The sequence below is a fragment of the Phoxinus phoxinus genome (genome assembly GCF_949152265.1).
Source record: "Phoxinus phoxinus genome assembly, chromosome: 4".
NCBI classification, from domain to species: domain Eukaryota; kingdom Metazoa; phylum Chordata; class Actinopteri; order Cypriniformes; family Leuciscidae; genus Phoxinus; species Phoxinus phoxinus.
This window is the reverse complement of record NC_136879.1, coordinates 23,993,280-24,018,047: the sequence shown is the minus strand read 5'-3', so window position 1 is coordinate 24,018,047 and position 24,768 is coordinate 23,993,280. Positions and strand designations below refer to the sequence as shown.

General features: G+C 41.2%; 2 protein-coding genes across 2 annotated transcripts; both read right to left on the bottom strand.

Moving 5' to 3' along the window:
• Positions 1 to 1,765: 1,765 nt before the first annotated feature.
• On the bottom strand, positions 1,766 to 2,752 carry LOC306996601 (olfactory receptor 1E16-like; the record flags this gene model as incomplete). Its single annotated transcript, XM_079609307.1, has 1 exon — positions 1,766 to 2,752. The coding sequence occupies exon 1, from the start codon at positions 2,738 to 2,740 to the stop codon at positions 1,766 to 1,768; it is 975 nt and encodes a 324-aa protein (XP_079465433.1). The 5' UTR covers positions 2,741 to 2,752.
• A 16,378-nt stretch (positions 2,753 to 19,130) lies between these two features.
• LOC306996603 (olfactory receptor 1N2-like) lies at positions 19,131 to 20,116 on the bottom strand (the record flags this gene model as incomplete). Its single annotated transcript, XM_079609309.1, has 1 exon — positions 19,131 to 20,116. Exon 1 carries the CDS (start codon positions 20,082 to 20,084, stop codon positions 19,131 to 19,133), a length of 954 nt encoding a protein of 317 aa, XP_079465435.1. The 5' UTR covers positions 20,085 to 20,116.
• Between the last annotated feature and the right edge of the window lie 4,652 nt (positions 20,117 to 24,768).

The window sequence follows — 24,768 nt, the reverse complement described above, 5'->3', positions numbered from 1 at the left end:
ATGGTCGGGGCACAATGGTGAGACAGGGGACTCTAAAAGCTTACTTTCACAGCGTTGCTGCACATCTGCAGGACTACAGGATGAGAGAGAGAGAGTTAACAGGAGACTTCAATGAGGCATTACGTTACTCCAATACTCAGCGGAAAAGAGGATAATACAAAGACGTAGATGACGCCCAAACATACGGGGAACAAATTCCCCGTATTTTGTCACCCATGACACCTTCCCTCTTACTGAAGTCAACGGGATTTTGGCCCTACCCAGATCAGAGGGTGGACCTGCACCCGGACTCATCCATGACGCATCCCTGAAGTGCCAACCGGCGTGATGACTCCGACCTTCAACCAAATGGAATGCGATAAATACTCTAATTTTTCCGATCCAATCTGACTTGTAATGCTGCCTGAATCATAATCATACACTCTTCGCTCGTTGGCCAGAGGAGAACTAGCCCCTAACTGAGCCTGGTTTCTCCCAAGGTTTTTTTCTCAATTTTGTCACCTGATGGAGTTTTGGTTCCTTGGCACTGTTTGCCTTGGATTTTGGCTTGCTTAGTTGGAGACATTTATATTCAACAATATTATTGATCTGCCTTACTTAAGGTGAATGATGATGCAATTTTCTTCTAGAAACAAACTTTGTTGTATTATTTTCATGTTATCACTGTTGAAGCTGCTTTGATACAATCCGTATTGTAAAAAGTGCTATATAAATAAAGGTGACTTGACTTGACTCTCGAAACGCACTTGTGGTACTTTGATGGCATACATCACAGTCATGTGGCGTTGGTGCTGTCTCAAGTCGGACACAATTTCTAACCGACATGCACTGCTTCAAGTCAGCAGCCGATCTGTCTGTACAGCCCTGTATGAAGTCGAACAAGCCTAGAGATACACACAGCAGGCAAAAACATTGACACAGGGCACACAACTACGCCCACACCTTTGTAAACTATGAGTAAAGCAAATTAAACAAGTATTACATGAATAATAATATAATGGACTTGGACTTGAACAGTTAAATTTTCATTGTCATTTTTGTAATCAAAGCTATAGGCTTAATATAATTTTGATTGCCTTTTAAAACACAATAACTACACAATAAACTGAAACATGCACATGTGTATTTGTGTCTATCTGGGTTCTTGTTCCTTTTTTTTATTACTGTACAGAAAAACAAAACAAAAAAAGACAAACGCCAAATGAGAAAATCAAAAAGAGCCTCATCAGCATGTTGAAATGGACCACTGTAATACAAATTCAAAAAGGAATACATTGTGAAATATTATTTTATTTAGTCTTATCAGTTGATTTTGCAGAAAATATATCAAAATGCATTTATAGATGACAGTGAATTATGCATTTCAAATAACATGAATATGTCATCATAGTAACGGTAGCTCACAAAATCAAATTGCTTTTATTCCCTGTTAGATTTGTCGTGTGATCAGCAACACAAGACGTACACTTGAAATCAGCTGGATTAATAAATAATTTGATAATTAAGTATATTAGATAGCATTACTGTACACTTATATACATATATACAAATATTTATTTCAGAATTTGAAACAACTTGAGTCGTAATGGAATACAAATAAAATATTTCTTATCTCGTTTACTCTTTCAAAAGTACATGTGTTTTCAAAGTATGTGTTTCTGGAAAGATATTGTTCACCTCTGTGAGGCTTCAGCGCGCAGTTTTTAAAAAAAAAAACAATTAAAAACAGACATTTTAAATAAACAAACATGCATTTCATTCATTTTTAAATGTTCTCTCTAATTGGTTCAGATCTGTTTTTAACCACTTTCCGGATTATGTCTTTGATTTCAGCTGTGTTTAATACATAAATTATGGGATTTAGCATTGGTGGAACAACATATGCCAGAGACGTACTGATAATCCTTGCATTGGGTGTGAGAGAAACCAACCATGCAGCAATGTATGAGGAGTATATGGGGAGAAAATAAACCCCTACTAACAACAGATGAGAAACACAGGTCTTCAGCGCTTTTAAACGCCCTTGCCAAGTTGTAATTTTGCTTAAAGCAAGAAAAATGCCCAGATATGACAGGACTATCATAACCAATGGTACTACAATGTATAAATTTGTGATGAGATATGCCATACTCCTATTAATGTTATTGTCATTACATGCCAGCCTATACATTGGTCCATGATCACAAAAGTAACTCTGAATCACATTAGATTCACAGAAAGAAAGCCGGGTGATCGAAGACACCATCAAGGCCACCACAGAAGAATTAAATGCCCAAATTACTGAGAAAACCAAAACCACACTGGTATTGTTAACAAGTGCATGATATCTTAATGGCAAGCAAATTGCAATGAAGCGATCATATGCCAGAACAACAAGAGTGAAACTTTGCAAAGTACTGAAGAAGAAGACAAAAAACATGTTTGCCAAACAAGCATTGAAGGAGATGTACTGTGAGTCAAACAGAAAAGTCTTCATCATGTTAGGAATCAGTGCATTAGTTTCACCAATATCAGCCAAGGCCAAGTTAAACACACCAATGTACTTTGGACTGTGCAGGCTCCGATGAAGAACTAAAATCAGAAGGACTATAGAGTTGCCAATTACAGTAATAAAATATGTTATACATATGAATATATAGTAATAACCACTATAAGGTATACCTGTAAGTCCAATGATGAAAAAGTATTCAGGATGAACAATGGAGATATTCTGTGAAAAACTTGCATTTAAAGAGCTCATGGCAGCTTTGAGTTTGGTGTTTTCCACAAGCTGAAACTAGAAATTACAAGACATTAGACATTAGCAAAATCTAGAGAATTTACTAAAATTGTCATTTCAAACTTATAATAGGATATTTTAACTACAACTATAATTTTACATTTAAAAATATACTTTCATGTAATGCATAATATTTGAATCATAGATTTGTATACATAAAGTTTTAGAGCCAAAGAAAACTATGATAATGACTGTCTGAATGCTTGTGAGCTGCTTTGAATTAAGTTAGTCCGCTGTACATTTTTGTCCTTATTCTCTCATGCTGCACAGATCACTGGCAATCTACATCCAAATATATCTTCTGATTTATCCCTTGAGAGCTTTCAGACAACACAATGATGTAATACTTAACTAGGCATGGGAATTGAAAACCGCTTCCACTCGAGAACCGGTTCTAAGTTTAATTAACCATCGATATTGTATGCCCTCGTTAACGAGTCCTCTTATCGATGCTCCTGCTCAGGGTCAGCCATAGTATGCAGACCGTGAACTCACAACTGTCCCTTTTGTCCTTTATCGAGCACCATAGCACGGCGTCCAAAGCGAATTTTTGTCCCGCCAAAGTCTTATTTTATCGGTGAGTAATGTAGATGAACTGCTGCGCTTGTGACAGGGCGAATGTTTAACTGAAAGAACGAGCAGAGAGAGAGCGCCGGTCGCGCGTGCGTACTCTTTCTCTTCGGAGCAGTGGCGCCCCCAGGAAATTTTAATAAGGGTGGCCAGAGGAGGCCATAGCAAAATCTTGGGGTGGCACCAAAAACAAACAAAACATTCAGTGTAATGTGCGTTATACTTGTTTACGTTTGTTTCTGGTTAATGTAACAATATGACTTTAAAGCCGCAGTCCGTAACTTTCTTTGTTTAAAAAATTGGTAGCCAAGTCAACAAAATCAATCTTTTTCTGATTTGTTCACTGTATGGATCTGTTTTTGCTATGGCTATGGGTATCACTGTCAATCATCTCAATTTCGTGAATGATTCACAAAACAATAATTTAGCAGATTAAAGACGAGCTTCATCATCTTCATTTTCTGGTGCGATCGGCTGATAATCTCCTTCAGCACCTTCGGGTTTTGTGTGCAGCGCAACAGAAGCTCTTCTGCAATGTAGCAAATTTATGTTTTGTCATTTATGCTACAATGTTATATCGTCTAAAAGCCTATTAATAAAAATGACAGGAAAACACAACACAACCAATCAAATCAAACACAACAAAGCTCCGAAATGTGTTTTGAATCAATAAATGAACATTTCAAAAGTTTTTATTTTTGACAAATATTAAACTAGAGACAAAGTAATGAAGATAGTAGAGCTGAGATTTGTTGTGTTGACCACATAGCTTTTGTCTGAAAGTTGTTTAGAGAATGAGCTGGTAACACTTTACAATACGGGTGCACTAATATGCATTTATTCATGCTTAACTAATGCACAGATAATCATGTGTTAATGTATGACTCATGAAGAACTAAACTATTAATTAAGTATTACTGCATCAGCAACTAATAAAGATTTGAAATGATTAATAGATTAAGTAATATATTAATTGTTATTAATTAAATGTGTCATAATGTGTTAATTCCTTAATAACATATTTTATTAACTAATAGTGTAAATGACTGTGTTAATTACCACAATAGGTTGAAGCCATGTACTTCAACTTTGAATTGTCTGCTTTAATTAATCATTAGCTAATGATTTGCAAATGTATCATTATGTTATGACTTTACTTGTTGAGGCACATGACTATTAACTAATTGTTAAGTAATGTGTAATTTTGGTTTTGACAGTTGCACAGTGAATGTAATGTATAAAGTATAGTTGTATTACACTTCCTTTTTCAACTTTACAGTGTTAGTTTCTTTCGTTCGTGATTTTTCTGTTTTTTTTCTAAATTAAAATCGGAACATTTATTCTAGTTTTTTTTTTATTGTCTATATAAATTATATGTATATACAAGCAGCTTACGTATAGCACTTTTGTTCGCCATGTGTAATGATTCCTGTCTTGTGTTCCCTTTGTCTTGTGTGGACTTTTGTTATTTCCTGTTCTGTGCCATGTTTTGTAGTCCTTTGTAGTTTTTCTTGTTTATTAGTCTCCTCAGGTGTTTCTAATTATCCCCGCCCCCTTGTTATCTTGTTAAGCATGTTTGCCTGTGTATTTAAGCCCTGTGTTTAGTTCAGTCTTTGTGGGGTTTTGTTGGGGTTTTGTTTGTTGCGGGTGCGGGTGCGGGTGCGGGTGCGGGTGCGGGTGCGGGTGCGGGTGCGGGTGCGGGTGCGGGTGCGGGTGCGGGTGCGGGTGCGGGTGCTTCTGAAATGGTGTCATCAGCCGAGTGCAGTGTGGGTTTTAGTTTTTCGGAAAGTTTACGTGGGAGGAAAAGTTGAAGAAGCGATGATAAAAGTTATTTGAGTTGCTGTCACCTAATGAAGAGAAGACAAGGAACTTTATTGGAAGAAATGGGGAAACGTAGCAAAGGGGTGACAACGATGTCGGGTAGGCAAAGCTGTGCTGGAAATGAGCCAGAATGGGCTAACTCGGATGACACTGAGAATGAAGATCATATGAAGTTTAGCCAGGAGAAAGATAGAATAAGAGAGAAACGGTGGTGGTGAGAGTGGAAAAGAGGGGTCAAATAAATTTAAAGGGATGGTGCCTAAAGCTGATGGAAAGGATGATAATTTGAAGATAGATTATGAGTACAAAGTAATACTTAGATTTGGGGAAGAAAATGGAGTGCTTGGTATGAATCCAGTGAAGTTGACTACGATTCTAAAAAAACAAGTGGGAGATATCAAGTTTTGAGGGATGGAAACATTCTAATAATATGCAAAAATGAAGATCAAAGAGAAAGGGCCTGTAGAATGAAGGAGATAGGAAGGTTTAAGTAAGTAATGTTAGTAGAGTGGAGAAGAGAAACATGTTGAATAGGGGGGTGATTTGGGGGATTCCTGTTGATGTAAATGTGGATGAAATAAAAAAAAAACTTAAAAGGAGGGAAAGTGAAAGATGTCCGAAGATTGACCAGCTTTTAGAATGGGGTGAGACAAGTAAGTGAAAGTGTGTTGTTGGAATTTGAGGAGGAAATGCAAAGTATCTCTTGGGTATATGATGTATAATGTGAGAGAATACGTCCCTAAACCTTTGAGGTGTTTTAAATGTCAGAGGTTTGGTCACACAGCCATGAATTGCAAAGGGAAGAGAAGGTGTGCTAGATGTGGTGAGGATCATGATTATGAGAAATGTAGAAGGGATGTGCAAACGAAATGCTGTAACTGTGGAGGGAATCATAGTGTGGCATACAGGGGATGTGAAGTAATGAAAAGGCAGGTTGAGATTCAGCAGATCAGAGTGGAAAATAAAATATCATATGCAGAGGCTGTTAGACTGGTGAATCACAGGGAGGAAGGAGTAGTAAATGAGGTAAGTGAGAATCTGAATAATGATCAGGGGCGGAGCGGGGGGGGGGGGGGGGGGGGGGGGTGGCTAATTGGGCTTAAGCCCCGAATGTTTTGTCAAAAGCCCCGAATCTTTTAGGTTTTTTAAAATAACTTCAACTTTGTTCCATACCTTCTCAGTCTTTCTGACTGGAGCGTCAAAAAATGAAACAAAAGCTCTATTACCGTGCGTGGTGGCGGACGGTAATGCATTGCGCATCACTTAGCTTGTTTGCCAACTGCCAATAAAAATTAACGAAGAATATAAATCTTCTTCTTCGTCGTTGTCATCAGGGGCTGGCGGGCTATTGTATGTTTTCACCAGCGTAGTAGCGAGCTTACTGGCTTACCGGCTGAAGTTAATATTATGGACATAACAAAGTTTTTTTATATGGAACACTAACAGTAAACCTCACCGGCCAGAGAGAGATTCAGAAGCAGCATCGGACGAACCGCGGACAACTGTATGCTGCGTTCACACCCGTTCACACCGAACGTGAATAGAGTGTCTGGCGCGAGTGATTTCAATCTTTAAGTCAATGTGAAGACGCGTTTACGCACGTCTGGAGGTCCTGCAGCGCGAATGACGTTTATTCAACTCATTCGCGCGTCCAGTTTTTTTTTTTTTTTTTTACTGAGTAGGCCTAACTATCATCATTTTCCCAGATAGTGTATAGATTTTTAGCCATTCTATTATCTCAAACAGCCTGAAAAAATAGTGCATTTAGCTGACGTAAACGGTAAAAAAATCTCCCCGGGGGAGTATGCCCCAGGACCCCCCTAGGTTTGGGCTAAGCCCCGAAAGTTTAAATCATCTGCCTCCGCCCCTGATAATGATCAACATGAACAGATAAAAGGGGGTAAAGTTCTAGTTGATTTAAGGAAACTAGTCATCTTTATAGCAGGGGTCATCAATGCTACAACTGAGGCAAAGTCAAAAACGGAAAAGATACAAATAATAGTAAAGGCAGCAGTGAACCATCTTAGCCTGAATGATTTGTCCTGGGAAGAGGTGAGGAATGAGTTAAGTGCTCAGGCCAGCCAGGAAGCTTCATCTGTTGGCTGATATTATGGTTCTTATTCTTCAATGGAATGCAAGAAGCTTGGTGGCAAATGGGCAGGAATTTAAGTATTTTATCAGTTCGTTACCAATTACACCTGATGTAATCTGTATACAAGAAACATGGTTATCACGGAAATTAGATTTTGGTATATATAATTATGTTAGTGTAAGGAATGATAGGAATGATGGTGTAGGAGGTGGGTGTGCTACATTTATCAAGAAGAATATTCCATATCAAGTTATATCAAAAGGAAGGGAGGAAGAGTATATTATTGTTAAAATATGGACTAAGAAAGAGAAGTTTTCTGTGGTAAATTATATGATCCATGTAGAAGATTAGATGGTGATAAATTAAATCAGATTGTTGAACTAGCAAGTGACCACATTATTATATGTGGAGATTTTAATGCCCATAGTTCATTATGGGGAGGGGGGAAAACTGATTTAAATGGTCTAATAATAGAACAGTTGTTGGATGAGCACAAGAATAGATGTTCACACAGGTAAAAGTTCAGTGCTGGATTTAACACTAGTGTCAAAAGAGGTGGCAGGTATTTGTGAGTGGGAGTTATGGGAGGACTCTACTATGGGTAGTGATCATTGTCTTGTTTTATGTAAGGTATGTGGGAGAAAGGATGAGAGGGAAGAAGGAAGAGATGATAAATGGATATTAAAGGCTATGTGGGTTAAATTTTAATATTTATGTGAGGAGGCGAGTAGTGAAATTGATTTTAAGTCAGGATATAGATGAAATTGATGGACAATTTAAAGAAGTAGTGATTAGAGTGGCTAACTTATGTATTCCAAAAAGTAAAGGAAAAATGAATAGGAAACCAGTTCCATGGTGGACGGAAGAGTGTGGGAAAAGCATTATATTAAGAAATAAAGCATTTAAAATGTTGAAGAATAATCGTAACTTTCAAAGATTAATAGAATACAAAAAGGCCCAAGCTCAAGTTAGGAAAGTAGTAAAGAAGGCAAAAAGAGAAAGTTGGAGAGAATATTGTAATAAAATAGGTAGAACGACTCCATTAGGAAATGTGTGGGGATTAAGGAAACTGAGGGGAATTAGAAAAGACTGGCAGTTTCCAGTTTTAAAATCAGGTGAAATCATAGCTGTAACAAATAGGGAAAAAGCTGATATCATAGTAGCTAAGGCCTTGGTTGAAATTCATAGTTCTAATAATCTGTAAGAGGCTGGAAAAAGAGGAAGAGAAGTGACTAGAGATGCATACCCAGAGGCGCTAATAAGAAAAGAAAGTACAGAGGATGCTACTTTGGGAAAAATGGTGGCCCTTTGGAAAAATGGTAAGAGCTTAATGTTAGTTCAAAAGAAGATTCAAGAAGCAGTAGGTTTAATTGATATATGGTCTTATTCATGGGGTTTTAAATTCTCAGTGGAAAAGACAAAGATGATGGTTTTTACTCAAGAGGATGGCTCAAAAGATCCTAAGAGTGGGTTTATGGGTTTTGCATTCACTATTCCAGAATTAAAGATAAATGTTAAGGAAAGAACCTCAGATCATTGACCGTATTTACTGTGGAAATGTTAGCTATTTTAATGGTATTACAGTGGTTAGAGGAAAACAAAATGACCAAGGTTTTAATTTGCTCTGATAGTTTATCATCACTAATGTCCCTTCAGTCGTTCTCATCTAATAGTAGACTTGATATTGTGTACGAAATATATGAGATTGTATATAGACTGCAACATATTAAAGGATAATTCCGGTATTTAACACCTTGAGTCTATATTGTAGTTTGTTTTGGATGAACAAGAGTGGTGGACACATTTTTTTTGACAATGGTTCCTCTCTCGAGTTTTTGACTATAAAATAATTGGCCATGGACCCATTTAACATTGGAGTCAATGGGCATGTCCGAAAATGTCATTAAAACAACCTTTAACATTAGTTTTCAAAACTGTGCAACTCAGCGACTGATTAGTGATGTTATTGATGTTCCAGAAACAAAAAGTGTTGCAAAATACAGTTTCTGTCGTGTTTTATTCGTCATTTTGTAAAATCCCATTGAATTCTGTTGAAGGACTGAGTGCTCGTTAATATAAATGCGCTACCGGAAACGGAAAGTGGGCTGTTTACATTTGGTCGATGTAGTCTTTTTGCTCGCTCCCGTTTCTCATAAGGCTAGCGAGCAGAGCAACTGTGCTCCGGCAGAGTAAGCGAAATAAACAAACAAAACCTTCATTAATTGTTACTTGTAACATGGATTATGAAAAGTGGATTATGGAGGACCCGCTCGATTTCGATCCCGCGAGACATAAACATCGGTTATCGCCATCAAGTGGTCGGGAGTGTGCTAACGCTTCAGATTCAAATATTGATCATATATTGATCAAATATTGTTGAATCATCAACAAACACCACTAACCACTCGGTGAGTTTAACAGTTTTGTAAACGAACATTATTGGCTGTTTTAATGACATTTTCGGACATGCCCATTGACTCCAATGTTAAATGGGTCCATGGCCAATTCTATTATAGTCAAAAACTCGAGAGAGGAACCATTGTCAAAAAAATGTTGTCCACCACTCGTCTTGTTCATCCAAAACAAACTACAATATAGACTCAAGGGGCCCTATTTTAACGATCTGAAACGCAAGTGTCAAAGCGCAAGTAACTTTGTGGGCGGATCCCGGCGCTGTTGCTATTTTCCCGGCGGGATAAATGACTCTTGCGCCTGGCGCAAATCTAAAAGGAGTTGGTCTGAAGTAGCTTCATTATTCATAGGTGTGGTTTGGGCGTAACGTGAAATAAACCAATCAGAGCGTCCTCTCACATTCCCTTTAAGAGCCGGCGCGCTTGTTCCACGGCGGATTGCTATTATAACGGCGGGTTTGCCAGCGCACGCCAGGAGCAGTTCACATGAGGAGACCGACGTTCTCGTCAGGGCCGTAAAACACAGAGAAGTGACATTGGGGATGATGGGAGAAACCCACCCAAATCAGCTACGGTTAAACAGGCATATAATTTGGGTAAATGTGTAGCCTAATCTAGATTATTTTATTTTTTATCTAGATAGATCTTTTTCACATCTTCACGGACACAACAATGATTTCCCTCGTGTGTTAATATTTTTCCTTATAATAATGTATGATTTGCAAAAATGAAAACTGCTGCGTCTGTTTATAATTATTAGAGAATCAAAGTGGATGCTGTCATAATTCAGGGGCGGAAGCAATATGCAAGTAAAACTCTTTATTGGTGGTCAGAAGACACAGCAAAAACACACGGGTGGGCTGGTGGCGCAGGGACTTGATGGTCAGCGTGGAGGTGAAGACAGGTGACGGTGAATCCAGTGAAGTGAACATCCAACACGACGAACACCACGAAAACACCGAACAGGACACGATCAGGAACTGGAACAGGAACTGGAAGAGCTGACGACGACAAAACACTGAGGACACCAAAACCAACGATCTGACAGGGAAAGGAGAGTGCGATGAGTTTATATAGCAGAGATGATTAATGGTAGCTGATGAGGGGAACGAGATCAGGTGGAGAGCTGATCAACTAAACGAGCAGCCACGCCCACTCACACACATCCACACACACAAAACAAATACACGAGACACGAAGAAACCAGTGAATTCATGAACCGTGACAGTACCCCCTCTCCTAGGGACGCCTCCTGGCGTCCCCAGACTCCCTTACCTGTCGATTGTAATCATCGATAAGAGAGTGATCCAGGATGTCTCTGGCAGGAACCCAACTCCTCTCCTCCGGACCGTAACCCTCCCAGTCCACCAAGTACTGGAATCCGCGTCCCCTCCGCCTTGAGTCCAGAATGCGATTAACCGAATACGTAGGTTCCCCTTCTACGAGACGCGGCGGGGGGGGAACCGGGACGGGCGGATTAAACTGAGAACGAAACACGGGCTTGATTTTGGAAACATGGAAGACGGAATGAATCCTCCTGTACACTGGAGGGAGTTTGAGGCGGACTGCCACCGGGCTAATAATTTTAGTGACAGTGAATGGGCCAATAAATTTGGGAGCTAGCTTATTAGAGACGGAGCGGAGAGGAATGTTCTTAGTAGAAAGCCACACTTTTTGACCAACGACGTATACGGGAGGCTTAGACCGGTGGCGATCGGCTTTAGCCTTGGTGCGCGCTCCCGCTTGGAGTAGAGTCTCGCGGGCTCTAGTCCAAGTGTGGCGACACCTCTGGACAAAGGCGTGAGCGGAGGGGACCGCGACTTCGGATTCCAGACTAGGAAAAATTGGTGGCTGGTAACCTAGACTACACTTAAACGGCGATAGGCCCGTAGATGATACTGGTAACGAATTGTGGGCGTACTCCACCATTGACAGTCGTTGGCTCCATGAGGAAGGATTCTTGGAGACCAAACATCGCAACGTTCTCTCCAAATCCTGGTTGGCTCTCTCAGTTTGGCCATTGCTCTGGGGATGAAACCCTGAGGACAGACTAACAGTCGCACCCAGTAATCTACAAAATTCTTGCCAAAATTTGGACACAAATTGGGGTCCTCTGTCGGAGACCACGTCTGTCGGGAGGCCATGTAGCCGAAAGACGTGGTCAACGACTGTTACCGCTGTCTCCTTGGCTGAGGGTAATTTGGGCAAGGGAATGAAATGGACCGCCTTCGAGAATCGGTCCACCACGGTCAAAACTACCGTGTTACCCTGAGAGGGTGGGAGGGCGGTGATAAAATCTAGAGCGATGTGGGACCAGGGTCTCGAAGGGATCGGCAGCGGTTGAAGGAGCCCATCTGGGGGTCGATTGGAAGTCTTACCAGTGGCACAAACTGAGCAAGCCAAAACAAAACTGTGAACGTCACGAGCCATACGTGGCCACCAAAATCGTTGCTTAACTAAAGACGTGGTACGACTGACTCCTGGATGACAAGCCACATTGGAACAATGACCCCACTGAATGACGTTGGACCGTAATTGCTCTGGCACAAATAACCGGTTCGGTGGACAACCGGGCGGAGGCGTTACCCCTTCTAAGGCCGTTCTGACCTTCGATTCGACCTCCCATGAGAGTGTGGAGACAATTAGGGACTCCGGAAAAATGCACTCGGGAGTAGACGGGCGATCGGAATGGTCAAAAATACGTGACAAAGAATCGGGCTTGATGTTTTTGGAGCCCGGGCGGTACGAGAGAGTAAAGTCAAAACGTCCGAAAAAAAGTGCCCACCGAGCCTGCCTAGAGTTCAATCTTTTAGCGGTTCTAATGTATTCCAGATTCTTATGATCGGTCCATACGATAAAAGGTACCCCCGACCCTTCTAACCAGTGACGCCACTCTTCCAACGCTAACTTGACTGCCAACAACTCTCTGTTACCAATATCATAATTACGTTCGGCAGGGGACAAACGATGAGACAAAAACGCGCACGGATGCATTCTGTCGTCTGTAGGAGAACGTTGGGATAACACTGCACCTACCCCCACCTCTGACGCGTCGACCTCCACCATGAACTGACGTAATGGATCAGGGGTAACTAGGATGGGGGCTGAAACAAAGCGGCCTTTCAGTTTGGCAAACGCAGCCTCGGCTGCGTCTGACCACCTGAACGTAGTTCTGGGGGAGGTCAAGGCGGTCAGAGGTGAGGCTAGTTGGCTGAAATTGCGAATGAACCGCCGGTAAAAATTGGCGAACCCCAGAAACCTCTGTAGGGCCTTACGGGAATCTGGACTTGGCCAATCCACCACAGCCTTAACCTTCTCAGGATCCATGCGCATCCCCTCAGACGACACAATGTACCCTAAGAAAGGAACAGACTGTGCATGAAAAGCGCATTTCTCCGCCTTGACAAAAAGACCATTCTCTAACAACCTCTGAAGCACTCGTCTGACGTGCTGAACATGTTCCTGGAGAGACGAAGAAAAAATCAATATGTCATCCAGGTAGACATAAATGAACTGATCGACCATGTCTCTCAGCACGTCATTGACGAGTGCCTGGAAGACTGCTGGACTATTGGACAGCCCGAAAGGCATAACCAAATATTCAAAGTGCCCCCTGGGGGTGTTAAACGCAGTCTTCCATTCATCCCCCTTCCTGATGCGGACCAAATGATAAGCGTTACGTAAGTCCAGTTTTGTGAAGACCGACGCTCCCTGCAACCTCTCGAAGGCTGAAGACATCAACGGCAAAGGATAAGTATTCTTTACCGTGATGTTATTCAGCCCTCGGTAATCAATGCAAGGTCGCAGAGAACCGTCCTTCTTCCCCACAAAAAAGAACCCCGCCCCCGCAGGAGAAGAGGAAGGTCGGATGAATTTGGATGCCAGAGAATCAGAAATATATTTCTCCATGGCCTCCCTCTCGGGAATAGATAGAGAGTAAAGCTTGCCTTTAGGCGGAGACGTACCTGGCAGTAGATCTATTGCACAGTCATAGGGACGATGCGGAGGGAGAGAAGCAGCCCGAGACTTACTGAACACTTCCTTCAGGTCCAGATACTCCGTGGGCACGTTTGATAAATCCACTGCCTCCTCCTGAAAAGCAGAAACAATAACAGACGGACAGGCAGACGCAAGACAGGACTCATGACAAAAACTGCTCCACTCCAACACTGATCTCTGCTGCCAGTCAATCTTGGGGTTATGCTTGATTAGCCAGGGGTGACCGAGAACGACAGGTGCCAGGGGGGAGTCCAGGATGTAAAACGAGGTAGTCTCTGTGTGATTGCCGGATACAGTGAGTGTAATGGGTCCAGTGGTGAATGCGATGGTGGGAAGGGCTTGACCATTGAGGGCGTGCACAGCAATGGAATGGGTGAGTGGTAACAGGGGAACGTGAATCTTGTGAGCGAATGTGTAGTCCATGAAGTTACCTTCTGCCCCGGAATCCAAAAGTGCAAGACAGTCGTGAGTGTTGGCTGACCATCTAAGTCTTACCGGAAGGAGAGTTGATGTTGATGAGGTCTTCTCAGCGGAGATCCCACCCGACAGTAGCCTCAGATTTACTGCCGGGCTTGCCCTTTTACCGGGCAGTTGTAAGCGAAGTGACCAGCAGTCCCACAGTACAGGCAAAGGCCCTGGGATCTCCGCCTTTCCTTCTCCTCCCGGGAAAGCCGAGCTCGCCCGACCTGCATGGGCTCGTGATCGTAGACGGGGCTGACCGCGTCCCCGCCGCTGGCTTGCGTGGTCTCCACGGTGGTTGAAGGCCGAACCGGTAACTTCATCCGTTCCACACGAGAGAGACGAGAATCCACGCGAAGTGCCAGGTCGATGAGTCCGTTGAGTGTAGCGGGTAAATCCAACGCGTAGATTTCTCTCAGGATGCAGTCAGCCAGCCCATGCAGGAACATGTCCCACTGCGCTTCCTCGTTCCATTGACACTCAGCCGCCAAGGTCCGGAACTCAATGGCATAATCTGATACGGATCTGCTTCCTTGCTTGAGATCCGCCAGGGTTCGTGCTGCTTCTCTTCCCGCGACCGCGCGGTCAAACACCATCTTCATCTCGGCGGCGAGTGTCTGGAACGAGGCACAACACGGATCTTGAGCCCTCCCAGTCAGCAGTGTGAGTACGAATGCCACTTTGCTTTGTTCTGTGGCAAAGGTTCTGGGTTGCAGAGAGAAATGCATAGTACAGCGTGTTAGAAAAGCTCTGCAAAAATTCGGCTCACCACTGTAGGGTTCAGGGACCGGTAGACGGGGTTCTGACTGGGAGGCGCTTGGTGGTGGAACTGGGGGAGCGGCCGGTGTGGGTGGTGGCGCAGTGGGAGCTTGTAGATGTTGAAGCTGCTGGGTGAGCTCGGACACCTGCGCCACGAGAGCTTGAATGGCCCGACCCGACTCCATAGATGTCCTCTCTTGAGCCTCTATCCGAGAAATGGTTACTCTGATGAAGTCATCAAGCGAAGAGGATCCACTTGCTGCTCCCATCGTCTGGTCAGATCGTTCTGTCATAATTCAGGGGCGGAAGCAATATGCAAGTAAAACTCTTTATTGGTGGTCAGAAGACACAGCAAAAACACACGGGTGGGCTGGTGGCGCAGGGACTTGATGGTCAGCGTGGAGGTGAAGACAGGTGACGGTGAATCCAGTGAAGTGAACATCCAACACGACGAACACCACGAAAACACCGAACAGGACACGATCAGGAACTGGAACAGGAACTGGAAGAGCTGACGACGACAAAACACTGAGGACACCAAAACCAACGATCTGACAGGGAAAGGAGAGTGCGATGAGTTTATATAGCAGAGATGATTAATGGTAGCTGATGAGGGGAACGAGATCAGGTGGAGAGCTGATCAACTAAACGAGCAGCCACGCCCACTCACACACATCCACACACACAAAACAACAAATACACGAGACACGAAGAAACCAGTGAATTCATGAACCGTGACAGATGCGCGTTAACACACTACATTATGGCCAAGCACGCGCCCTTAAAATACCATATCACTAACGCGCAACGCGCCACTGTCTTTAGACTGTTTTTTTCCTGGTCAGTGGCGCAATTGCTTTCTAAAACTAGAAAATAGCACCAGGGCAGTTTTGCGCCGGAACACGCCTCCTCTTTGCGCTGAACCGCCCCCGCGAGCGCAAGTTCATTCCCTAATTTACCGACGTGCGTCTGTGGAGGGAAAAGTCCGCTGTGCGCGGGTGCAAAATATGAATGATACATGCGTCGGTGTTCAAAGTCAATTGCGCTGGGTGCAAGATAGGGCCCAAGGTGTTAAATACCGGAATTATCCTTTAATAGCATATTAAACAGCGGTCAGATTTTTGTGGATTCTGGCTCATAGGGGGATTGAGGGAAATGAGACAGCAGATATGTTGGCTAAGCAATCTTTGAAACTCGATAGAATTACAAAAGTGGCACTAAGTAAAAGTAGCATTATTTCGAGGTTGAGATTAGGACACACTGGATTAAATAAAACTATGTATTTATTGAAAAAACACCCTACAGGTTTGTGTGACTGTGGAAGGGGAGAGGAATCAGCTGAACATGTGATTAGAGAATGTGTCAAATATGAAAATCAAAGAAAAAAGTTAAGAGGAATTATTGAAATTTGGGGAAAATATGTTGAACCTTAAAAATCTTTTTAAAATTGGAGAGAAGATAATGGGAGATTTGTTTAACTTTTTAAGAGAAACTGGTTTAATGAAAAGGATTTGATTGATCAGTGAAGTTATTATAAGGGTAGAAAGAAGGTAAAGTAGAGGTTGTATTTTTATTTATTTATTTATTTATTTATTTGATAAGATGCTTATACATGTATTTCTGGCCCACACTCCAGCACAGTAGGTGGCGGATATGCACCTTAAATGCCAGTTGCCACCCGCCAATAAAAAGAAAGAAGACCGTCTTTGTGAGTTTACTTGATTTTGATGTTGGATGTCGGATGTTCTCCAGTCCTGTTCCTTTGTCCTAGTCTGCCTATTTTTGAGTTTGTTTAAATAAATTACCGCTGCATGGGGATTCTGCTTCCGTGGATTCAACCCTGCATCGTAACACCATGTGTGTTATTGGATATTTGTTCTGTTTTTTCCTGCTTCCTGGATTTGTCAGAAATATAACAATTATTAAAATAGCATTATAAATGACAATTATAAAGACAGAATAATTTTCTTTAATTTGTTCGATTCAATATAAAGGTTCAATACAGATAACCGCTCAAAACAGATAAAACAGGCTCATCCGGGTTACTGAAGTCAACAGCGATAGGAACGTTTTTTCTTTGTGGAAGTTTTGCGTTTTGTGAGCTAATCAAGTATTTGACTCAGTCAAATCAACATTTTGTGTACAGTTATTTAATTATGCCATCCATTATCGTGGACTCGCTCTCTGCCATTCAAAAAAAACTCGCTCTCTGCCAAACAGCTGCTGCCATATTGTGACTATTGTTTTGTACACTTTTGGATTATAAGATACAAAGGTACAATTTTAAAACAATTTAATCGGAAATCAAAATCTCTTATCTTCATAATTATTTATGTAGTGAAATGCTGTGTAATAAGTTGTTAGGGGGTAACAGTTAAAAGACCCAAGACCAGATATGATGAAAGAAGACCAGGAGTCGAGAAGTTCAATCAAAAAGAATTTTTTTAAATTAAGAATAGTTTGCAGTTTCATCGGTAGGGTCAAAGTCTCACGAGGAGGTCGCAAGCCAACTCTACCTTACACAAAATCATACACCAATTATACCATTTTGCAAGGGCAAGCATAGCATCATCATACATCTGATTGGCTAAGAGAACATAAAAACCTAAACAATTTTACACATGTGAGCAGATATAGGTGCCTATCGCCATTAGTCAAGATAGTTGTCGCCGATCCTTAGATTTAGGTCTGTGGTGACCTCGCAGGTTAGACAAGGGCGCCTATGCGTCTGTGTGTTGTTGTCCCAAATGGTCAGGACCTACGTAGAAAGTCAAACGCACACCCACACAGAACACCACCAAATAACATCACATCAAGGCTCAAGAGAGCTTGAGCTCCATTTTATCAATCCAGTTACCCAAAACATAGCGATAAAACATTTACTCCTCAGGAAGAAAGGCAGATAACTGGCGTTTGCTCTCTAGCGAAAATAGGCATGAAAGAATACATTTAATACAACAGGTGAAGCACTGGAATGCATATATTTGATTATTGATTTGTATAAAAGTAATGTAAGCATTCAAAAGGATATATATATATATATATATATATATATATATATACAACTGAAGAGACAAGGGATTTTGACCAACCCTTCAAAGAGGTATGACTTTATATCGTATCTCTTTAATGTCTGTCTAGTTTGAACTGTCTCGCTGCAACTGCTCTCTCTCGGAAGCTTTGTGTTTAAAGACCTAATAAAATATTTCAACTCCGATCAATATTTCGGGTCTAATTATTTACTTACGTGGCAATTAGCCGTATAATAAGCGGGATAATGTAGATCCAGCCGGTTGTTCTATCAAAATAACCCCCTTCAAGCTGATTAAGTCCTCATCACCCTGTCGGGGGTTATTTTGAGAGAACAACCAGCTTGGATGTACATTATCCCTTACTTGGTGGCTGACATTAAAATTCTCAGGTGTCTGGAATGTTTCAGGTTTGTTTTGTGTCACGGGTGTGGAGCTGCTGTGCATTACATAAGCACTGATGAGCAATCAACCAATGAGCAATGTTTTGCTTGTTACTTTGCCTATTTATATCCTGTGCTTGTCAAAACATCAAAACAACATTCTTCTGCTACTCACTCATGTTTTCTTGTCCAGTTGGATTTGCTTTTGTTCCTTCTTGCCCCAGCACCCTGGATGCATTGTTTGTAAATTATTGTTTTCTGTGTAGACACTGCATTATTCCTTTAGTGGCCTTCTCCCGGCAACAGTTTGTGCATTTGAGCCTGTTTCTTTTAGGATTATATACAGAATATTGAAACACTGCTGTCCACATATGACTCTTCTGTTTTTACTACCATCATCTCTGCAGTGTTTTTGCTGTTGTTAATTGCATTCAATAACTGTTTATTAAAACATCATCTTTATCAAACATCCTCTTTGGTATTCCAGTTATTCCTGACAGAAATACTATATTAACAATAAAATAATTAAAATTTCTTGCTAAAATATTTGCTTTTCAATTTGCTTTCGGGGTCAGTAACTAAAAACCAACACAGTGCAGTATACACACTTGAAATCAGATGGATTCATTCATAAATAAATAAAGTTTCACTGCTGTTAACCAACACACGTCTAATGTGTCCAATATACATGTTAAGAGTCTAGCAGACTGAATTTATTTTCTGCTTGTACACTTTTATTTTCCACATAATGTCTAAACATATTTATGCAGGTAATATACAGGTAATTTAATTCACAATGATTGAAGAACACATAGACAATCATTACATTCATTTTGAAACGTTCCCTCTAATAGGTGCAGATCTGTTGTTAAGTATTTTTCGGATTAAGTCTTTGATTTTAGCTGTGTTGAAAACATAAATGATAGGATTGAGCATTGGTGGAAGAGCAAATGAAAGAGATCCGCTGATGATCCTGGCATTAGTAGTAGGTGAAGCAATCAAAATGCATAATATGGGAAGAAAGAATGATCCAACTACCAAAAGGTGAGAAACACAGGTCTTCAGTGCTTTTAAACGTCCTTCCCAAGTTGTAATTTTACATAAAGCAAGAAAAATGCCCACATATGACAAGACAATAATTAAAGGTGGTGCTACAATAAATAAAGTTTCAATGAGGATTGCTAATAACTTATTGATGCTATTGTCATTGCATGGCAGCCTCACCAATGTTCCATAGTCACAATACCAACTCTCTACCACGTTGGATTTACAGAATGAAAGCCTGGTCATCAAAGATGTCGACAGTGTTACCATACAGGTGTTAAATGCCCATATTACTGAAAACACTATAGACATTAACTTATTATTCAATATGGCATGATATCTTAGTGGAAAACAAATTGCAATGAAACGATCAAATGCCAGAACAACAAGAGTGCAAGTTTGCACAGTAATAAAGACATTCACAAAAAACATGTTTGCTAAACAAGCATTGTATGAGATGTACTGTGAGTCCAATAAAAAAATCTTCATCATGTTAGGAATCAGTGCATTAGTTTCACCAATATCAGCCAAGGCCAAGTTAAACACACCAATGTACATTGGACTGTGCAGGCTCCGTTCAAGAGCTATAATGAGAAGAACTATCAAGTTCCCAATTATAGTAATAAAATATATGATAAATAAGAATATATAGTAATATGTTTTGTATGGTGTACCTGTAAGCCCAGTGATGAAAAAGTATTCAGGATGAACAATCGAGATATTCTGGGATAAACTCATGGCAGCTTTGCGTTTGTTGTTTTGCACAGGCTGAAAATAGAAATTACTATAAAGAAATAACCAAAATATGGACTTTACTAAATTGTCATCTCACACTTTTAACATCTATTTTCAAATGTTGAATATATACCTTTATGTAAACTTTCAGCATAATATTTGAATCACAGACTAAATTATCTTGAAGTTTATGGCCAGAGCAAACAATGACAGTGTCTGAATGTCTGTGAGCTGCTCTGAATGAAATAAATGCTCTGTTTTAAATGCCCATCCTTATTCTCTCATGTCACAAAGATCATTGGACATCTGCGTCATTGAATCCAAATATATCTACTGATTCATCTCTTGAGAGCTTTCAGACAGCACAATGATGTAATACTTGTATGTTGAAGTAAATGTTCTGGCCACTGCTTTATTTTGATGGACATTTTCTTTACTGGCCACACAATTACCCTTTGTAAAGTTCTCATTAGTGCACATTATATTACAGGAACACACGAATATATATTTAATTCTACATAACAGCAACTGCAGTACAACTTATGTCCATGTGTTGGTCTTAACAGCGAGTCCCTCTGGGAGGTCTATTCAAATATACCTCTATACTTAACGACTTTAATATATAACAACCTCCATTATATGTAATACTTCCATTTCTTGTCTGCTCTAAATCAGGGGTTTTCAAACTGAGGTTCATGGTTCACCAGTATGGACAGCAAAACTTGCTTTGGGACAATATTTATTATGAAACACTTTATACAAGTAGTACAATGACAACATATAATGCCAATTATTTAATTCATAATGTATTTATAATATCACACATATATTTTTTTCCTCAAATGGTATGATTACATAATGAAACACAGTATCGCATGGTGGTGGACCAAGCTGTAAATTGGTGTTCGAACAATGACCTTCAGCTCAACACAGCCAAAACCCAGGAACTCATTGTTGACTTTAGACGTAAACCATTTCCCAAAACACCCATACAAATAAATGGCAATTCAATCACCATCACTGACTCCTTTAAGTTCCTAGGAACACACATTAGTAATAACCTGAAGTGGACGACTAACACCAATCAAATAATTGCAAAAGCTCAACAAAGACTTTATTTCCTCAGGCAGCTTAAAAAATACCGGATCAAACATCAGTTCCTTGTTCTGTTCTATTCCGCTATCATCGAGTCCATCATTACATCTTCAATAACAGTATGGTATGGTAGCACAGATAGCCAAACAAAGAAAAAACTACAGCAGATTGTCAATAAAGCATCCAAGACCATAGGGAAACCACTGCCTTCAGTTGATTCCCTCTATACACATCGGACTGTAAAGCGGGCAAAGAAAATCATCTCCGAACCCACACATCCAGCGAACCACCTCTTTCAGCTCCTTCCCTCAGGCAGGCGCTACAGGTCACTCTCTACCAAGACCAAACGCTTCACAAATAGATTCTTCCCCATAGCCATCAGGAATCTGAACTCTTCTCTTTAGTTTAGTTTGTCCTCTCATTCACTACGCATGGTTATTTACCCACTGTATCTTGAATTGTTACATGTTGTGAAATGTATTGTCTATTTGTTGTTTGTAATGTATGATGATGTAGAGCTTAACATACTGTACCGAAAACAAATTCCACCGGCATTGTCGTGTGGCTAAATAAACAATCTAATCTAATCTAATCTAATGAGTTTTAAAATACATAGTTGCCTTTATTTTAGGAAGTGAGTCTTTTGCTAGGAAATCAGGGGATCCTTGGCATCAAATAGTTTGATAACATATTTTAAGTAAATAATATGCTTTTTTTGGGACTTCAGAGAGACATCTCGAGGAAGACCAATACAAATGGCTCAGTAGCCTATTTATTTGGGGCTATTTAAAGTAATGTAGGAGGAGGGTGAGCGGTTGATATTGATATAATGAAAATCGAATGACCATGTTTCAATTGATCGGTTTTGCTTTGTTTGATGTTGAAACGTATGGTGTCATGGTTTATTATTTGAAGGTCAGATAATATAGGATGGATAGATGGGTTGAAGTTTGAGTTGGTGGTGAATTCTGAGACTCTGAGGAAACCAACGAAAGCCAAATTGAACATGGCATCTAGGGTTCTTGTTTTGTTGGGAGAAAAAAGACCTGAGCGGAGAGTGGTTAGGCAGATGCTAAGAATTTTGATGGTATTCATGGATAGGGTATGGAGATGTCTGAGGGGATGGTCTAGAGGAATATGAGTTCTGAATAAGGTGGAACTTGAGTTGGATCGGAGTCTGCTTCCGGAGCCAATGTTCTGAACTTCTGATAGAATTAGGGAACGGAGATGGGCTGAGACTCGAGGTGGTTCCATGGCAACTGCGTTGGGAGGAGCTGGAAGATGGACTGCTGTGGAGAGTGAATGGGCTGGCAAGCGGATTGTACCTGAAGAGCAAGTGTTAGTGTTGAGAAAAGTTGATGAATGTTGATCTGAGGATCCCATTACTACCAGTCAGTAATGGGACCCTACGATCAGCATTCATCAACAGTCCAAGATGGCTGGCATAGGCTGAAGTGAGAGGAAGGGGAGGGTTTGTGTGCGAAGGTAACCTCACGCTCGGATGTGTACTGTGAAGAATATTATGAGACAATTGGAGGATAGAACGGGGGAAAAAGGAATGAGGTGAATTGGAATGGAAGGAAAGAGGAGAGGGTGGGGATGGCTAGCGAAGGCAACCTCACGCTAGGATCCGCTTTCTGAGTAGGTTGGTTTGGGGGTGAGAGAAATGTAACTGTCTGTGAGGGTGACCTGGCACAAGAGTTATTAAAAGAAGATTAGAGAGAACAGGAGAAGCAGAGGGAAGTGCGGTGGAATGTGTTTGTGAGTTTGGTTCTTGCCTGGGAATGGGGCTGACTGCATGAAGTTTGTGAAAGCTTGAGAAGAAGCGGAGCTGTTTTTTTGCAGCCGCTGTTGTTGGCCAGGTGGAAATACCGGCGGATAAGGAAGTGCGAGCCGCGGCGGCACTGGTGGCCTTTGGATTGGCGCGTTGGGTTTTGTGTGGGTTCAGAACGCCAGAACGGGAGAGAAACGGAGGTAGAAGAGGGGCGAGTCTTGCTTTTATGAGATGTCTAAGTGTTTGTTGGAATGCTGGAACTGTTAGAACTGATGAAAAGATCGTAGAGTTGAGCTTTTGATGATCTGCGGGAGAAATGCATTCCGGAGCTGGAGAGGACTTGACGTAGGCTGTTGACAGAACATTTTGAAATGGGTGGAATCGGTGTAATGGCGGCGGTAGAATGGAGAGATGAAGTCTGAGATGAGATGATGTCTGAGGCTCTCTCCTCCCTAATTTACGTTTAGGAACTTCATTTATGGCTCGCATGGCGGTAAATAATACGGTGATATGATCATTCGGTCAATAGATATTTCATAAACACAGGATTGAAAGGGGTGGGATATTCCATATCTATTCCGATCTATAGAAAATGTAAACTCTTGATCGGATTGAAACTGAAACTCAAAAGGACGATGTTATGATGCGTAGAACGAGCTGTTCTTCCTGTTGAATAAAGTGTCATATAAATGAGTGTCCCGTCATTCTAAAATGATCCTTTCACACAGCGTCTGTGAAGTGGAGCAGGACAACGTCCCACCAGTCCTTGTTTCGGATTCTTATCCACAGACGTTTTGGGCATTTTTACTATGTGATAAATATAAGAAGCACATCACAACGGTTAATATGCTCATTGACTCCAAATTATGACCAGAAATGGTTACATAATACGTCTACTGTTCAAAACAAATGAAGAACCAATGTAGGAGACTGGGAATTAACCCTCTGGGGTCTGAGGTGTTTTCTGGGTCTCGGAGATGTTCTGACATGCTAACATTTGTGCTTATTTCTGTTACTTGTGACATTTTCATGGCTAAAGTCTTATTACACTGCATTCAGCACAAACTCTGCTACAATAATATGTCAGCAGCATGTATGTAAAAGTTTGTAGTTTAGAGACAATAACATTTATGCGTGGTTTTTGAAAATGACAAAAAAAGTCACTGAAATAAGGTCATGAAACCCAAACTGATTATTTCTTCACAAGACTTTTGCAAATTGTATCACGTAGCCTAGAATATTTCGCTCCAAAACTATGTGAAAATCACCTTGACTACTCATTCAGTTAAGACAATATATTGATTTAAAATTTGTAAGACATGACTTGTGTAAGAAAGCCCCTCCTCAGAGAGTCGCACCCCAGAGGGCGCCGAGGAGAAACGATTTCTCAAAATCGTCCCTACCCCGGAGGGGACCACCCTCAGAAGCCTGCAGCCTCAGTGTCAGGGCTTCTTCTTCCAAGCTATTTTATATATTTTAGGTCCCTCTCGATTGTGGATGAGCCCGGATGGCAATGCTCTGTTTTGCAGCACTTTATGCTGCGAGGAGCTTTAGTAGGCTGAGACTGCTCCCGCCCAGCAGTCTCAGGAACATTAGATCGGTGAGGAAGAAACCTCTGGAATATTTTATCTTTATTTTTCTTTACATCAGAAAAACGTGTATATATATCACTTCGTGGCCACCAGCAGGAAACAACCGAACTGGCAGGCACTGAAGGTTCAGGGCACTGAAGTGACTGTTCAACCAAATCCAGAGGCCAGTCTTGAGAGACTGGTGCCCTTAGCAGAATTCCTGGCAGCGTGGAAACTACTGCCACAT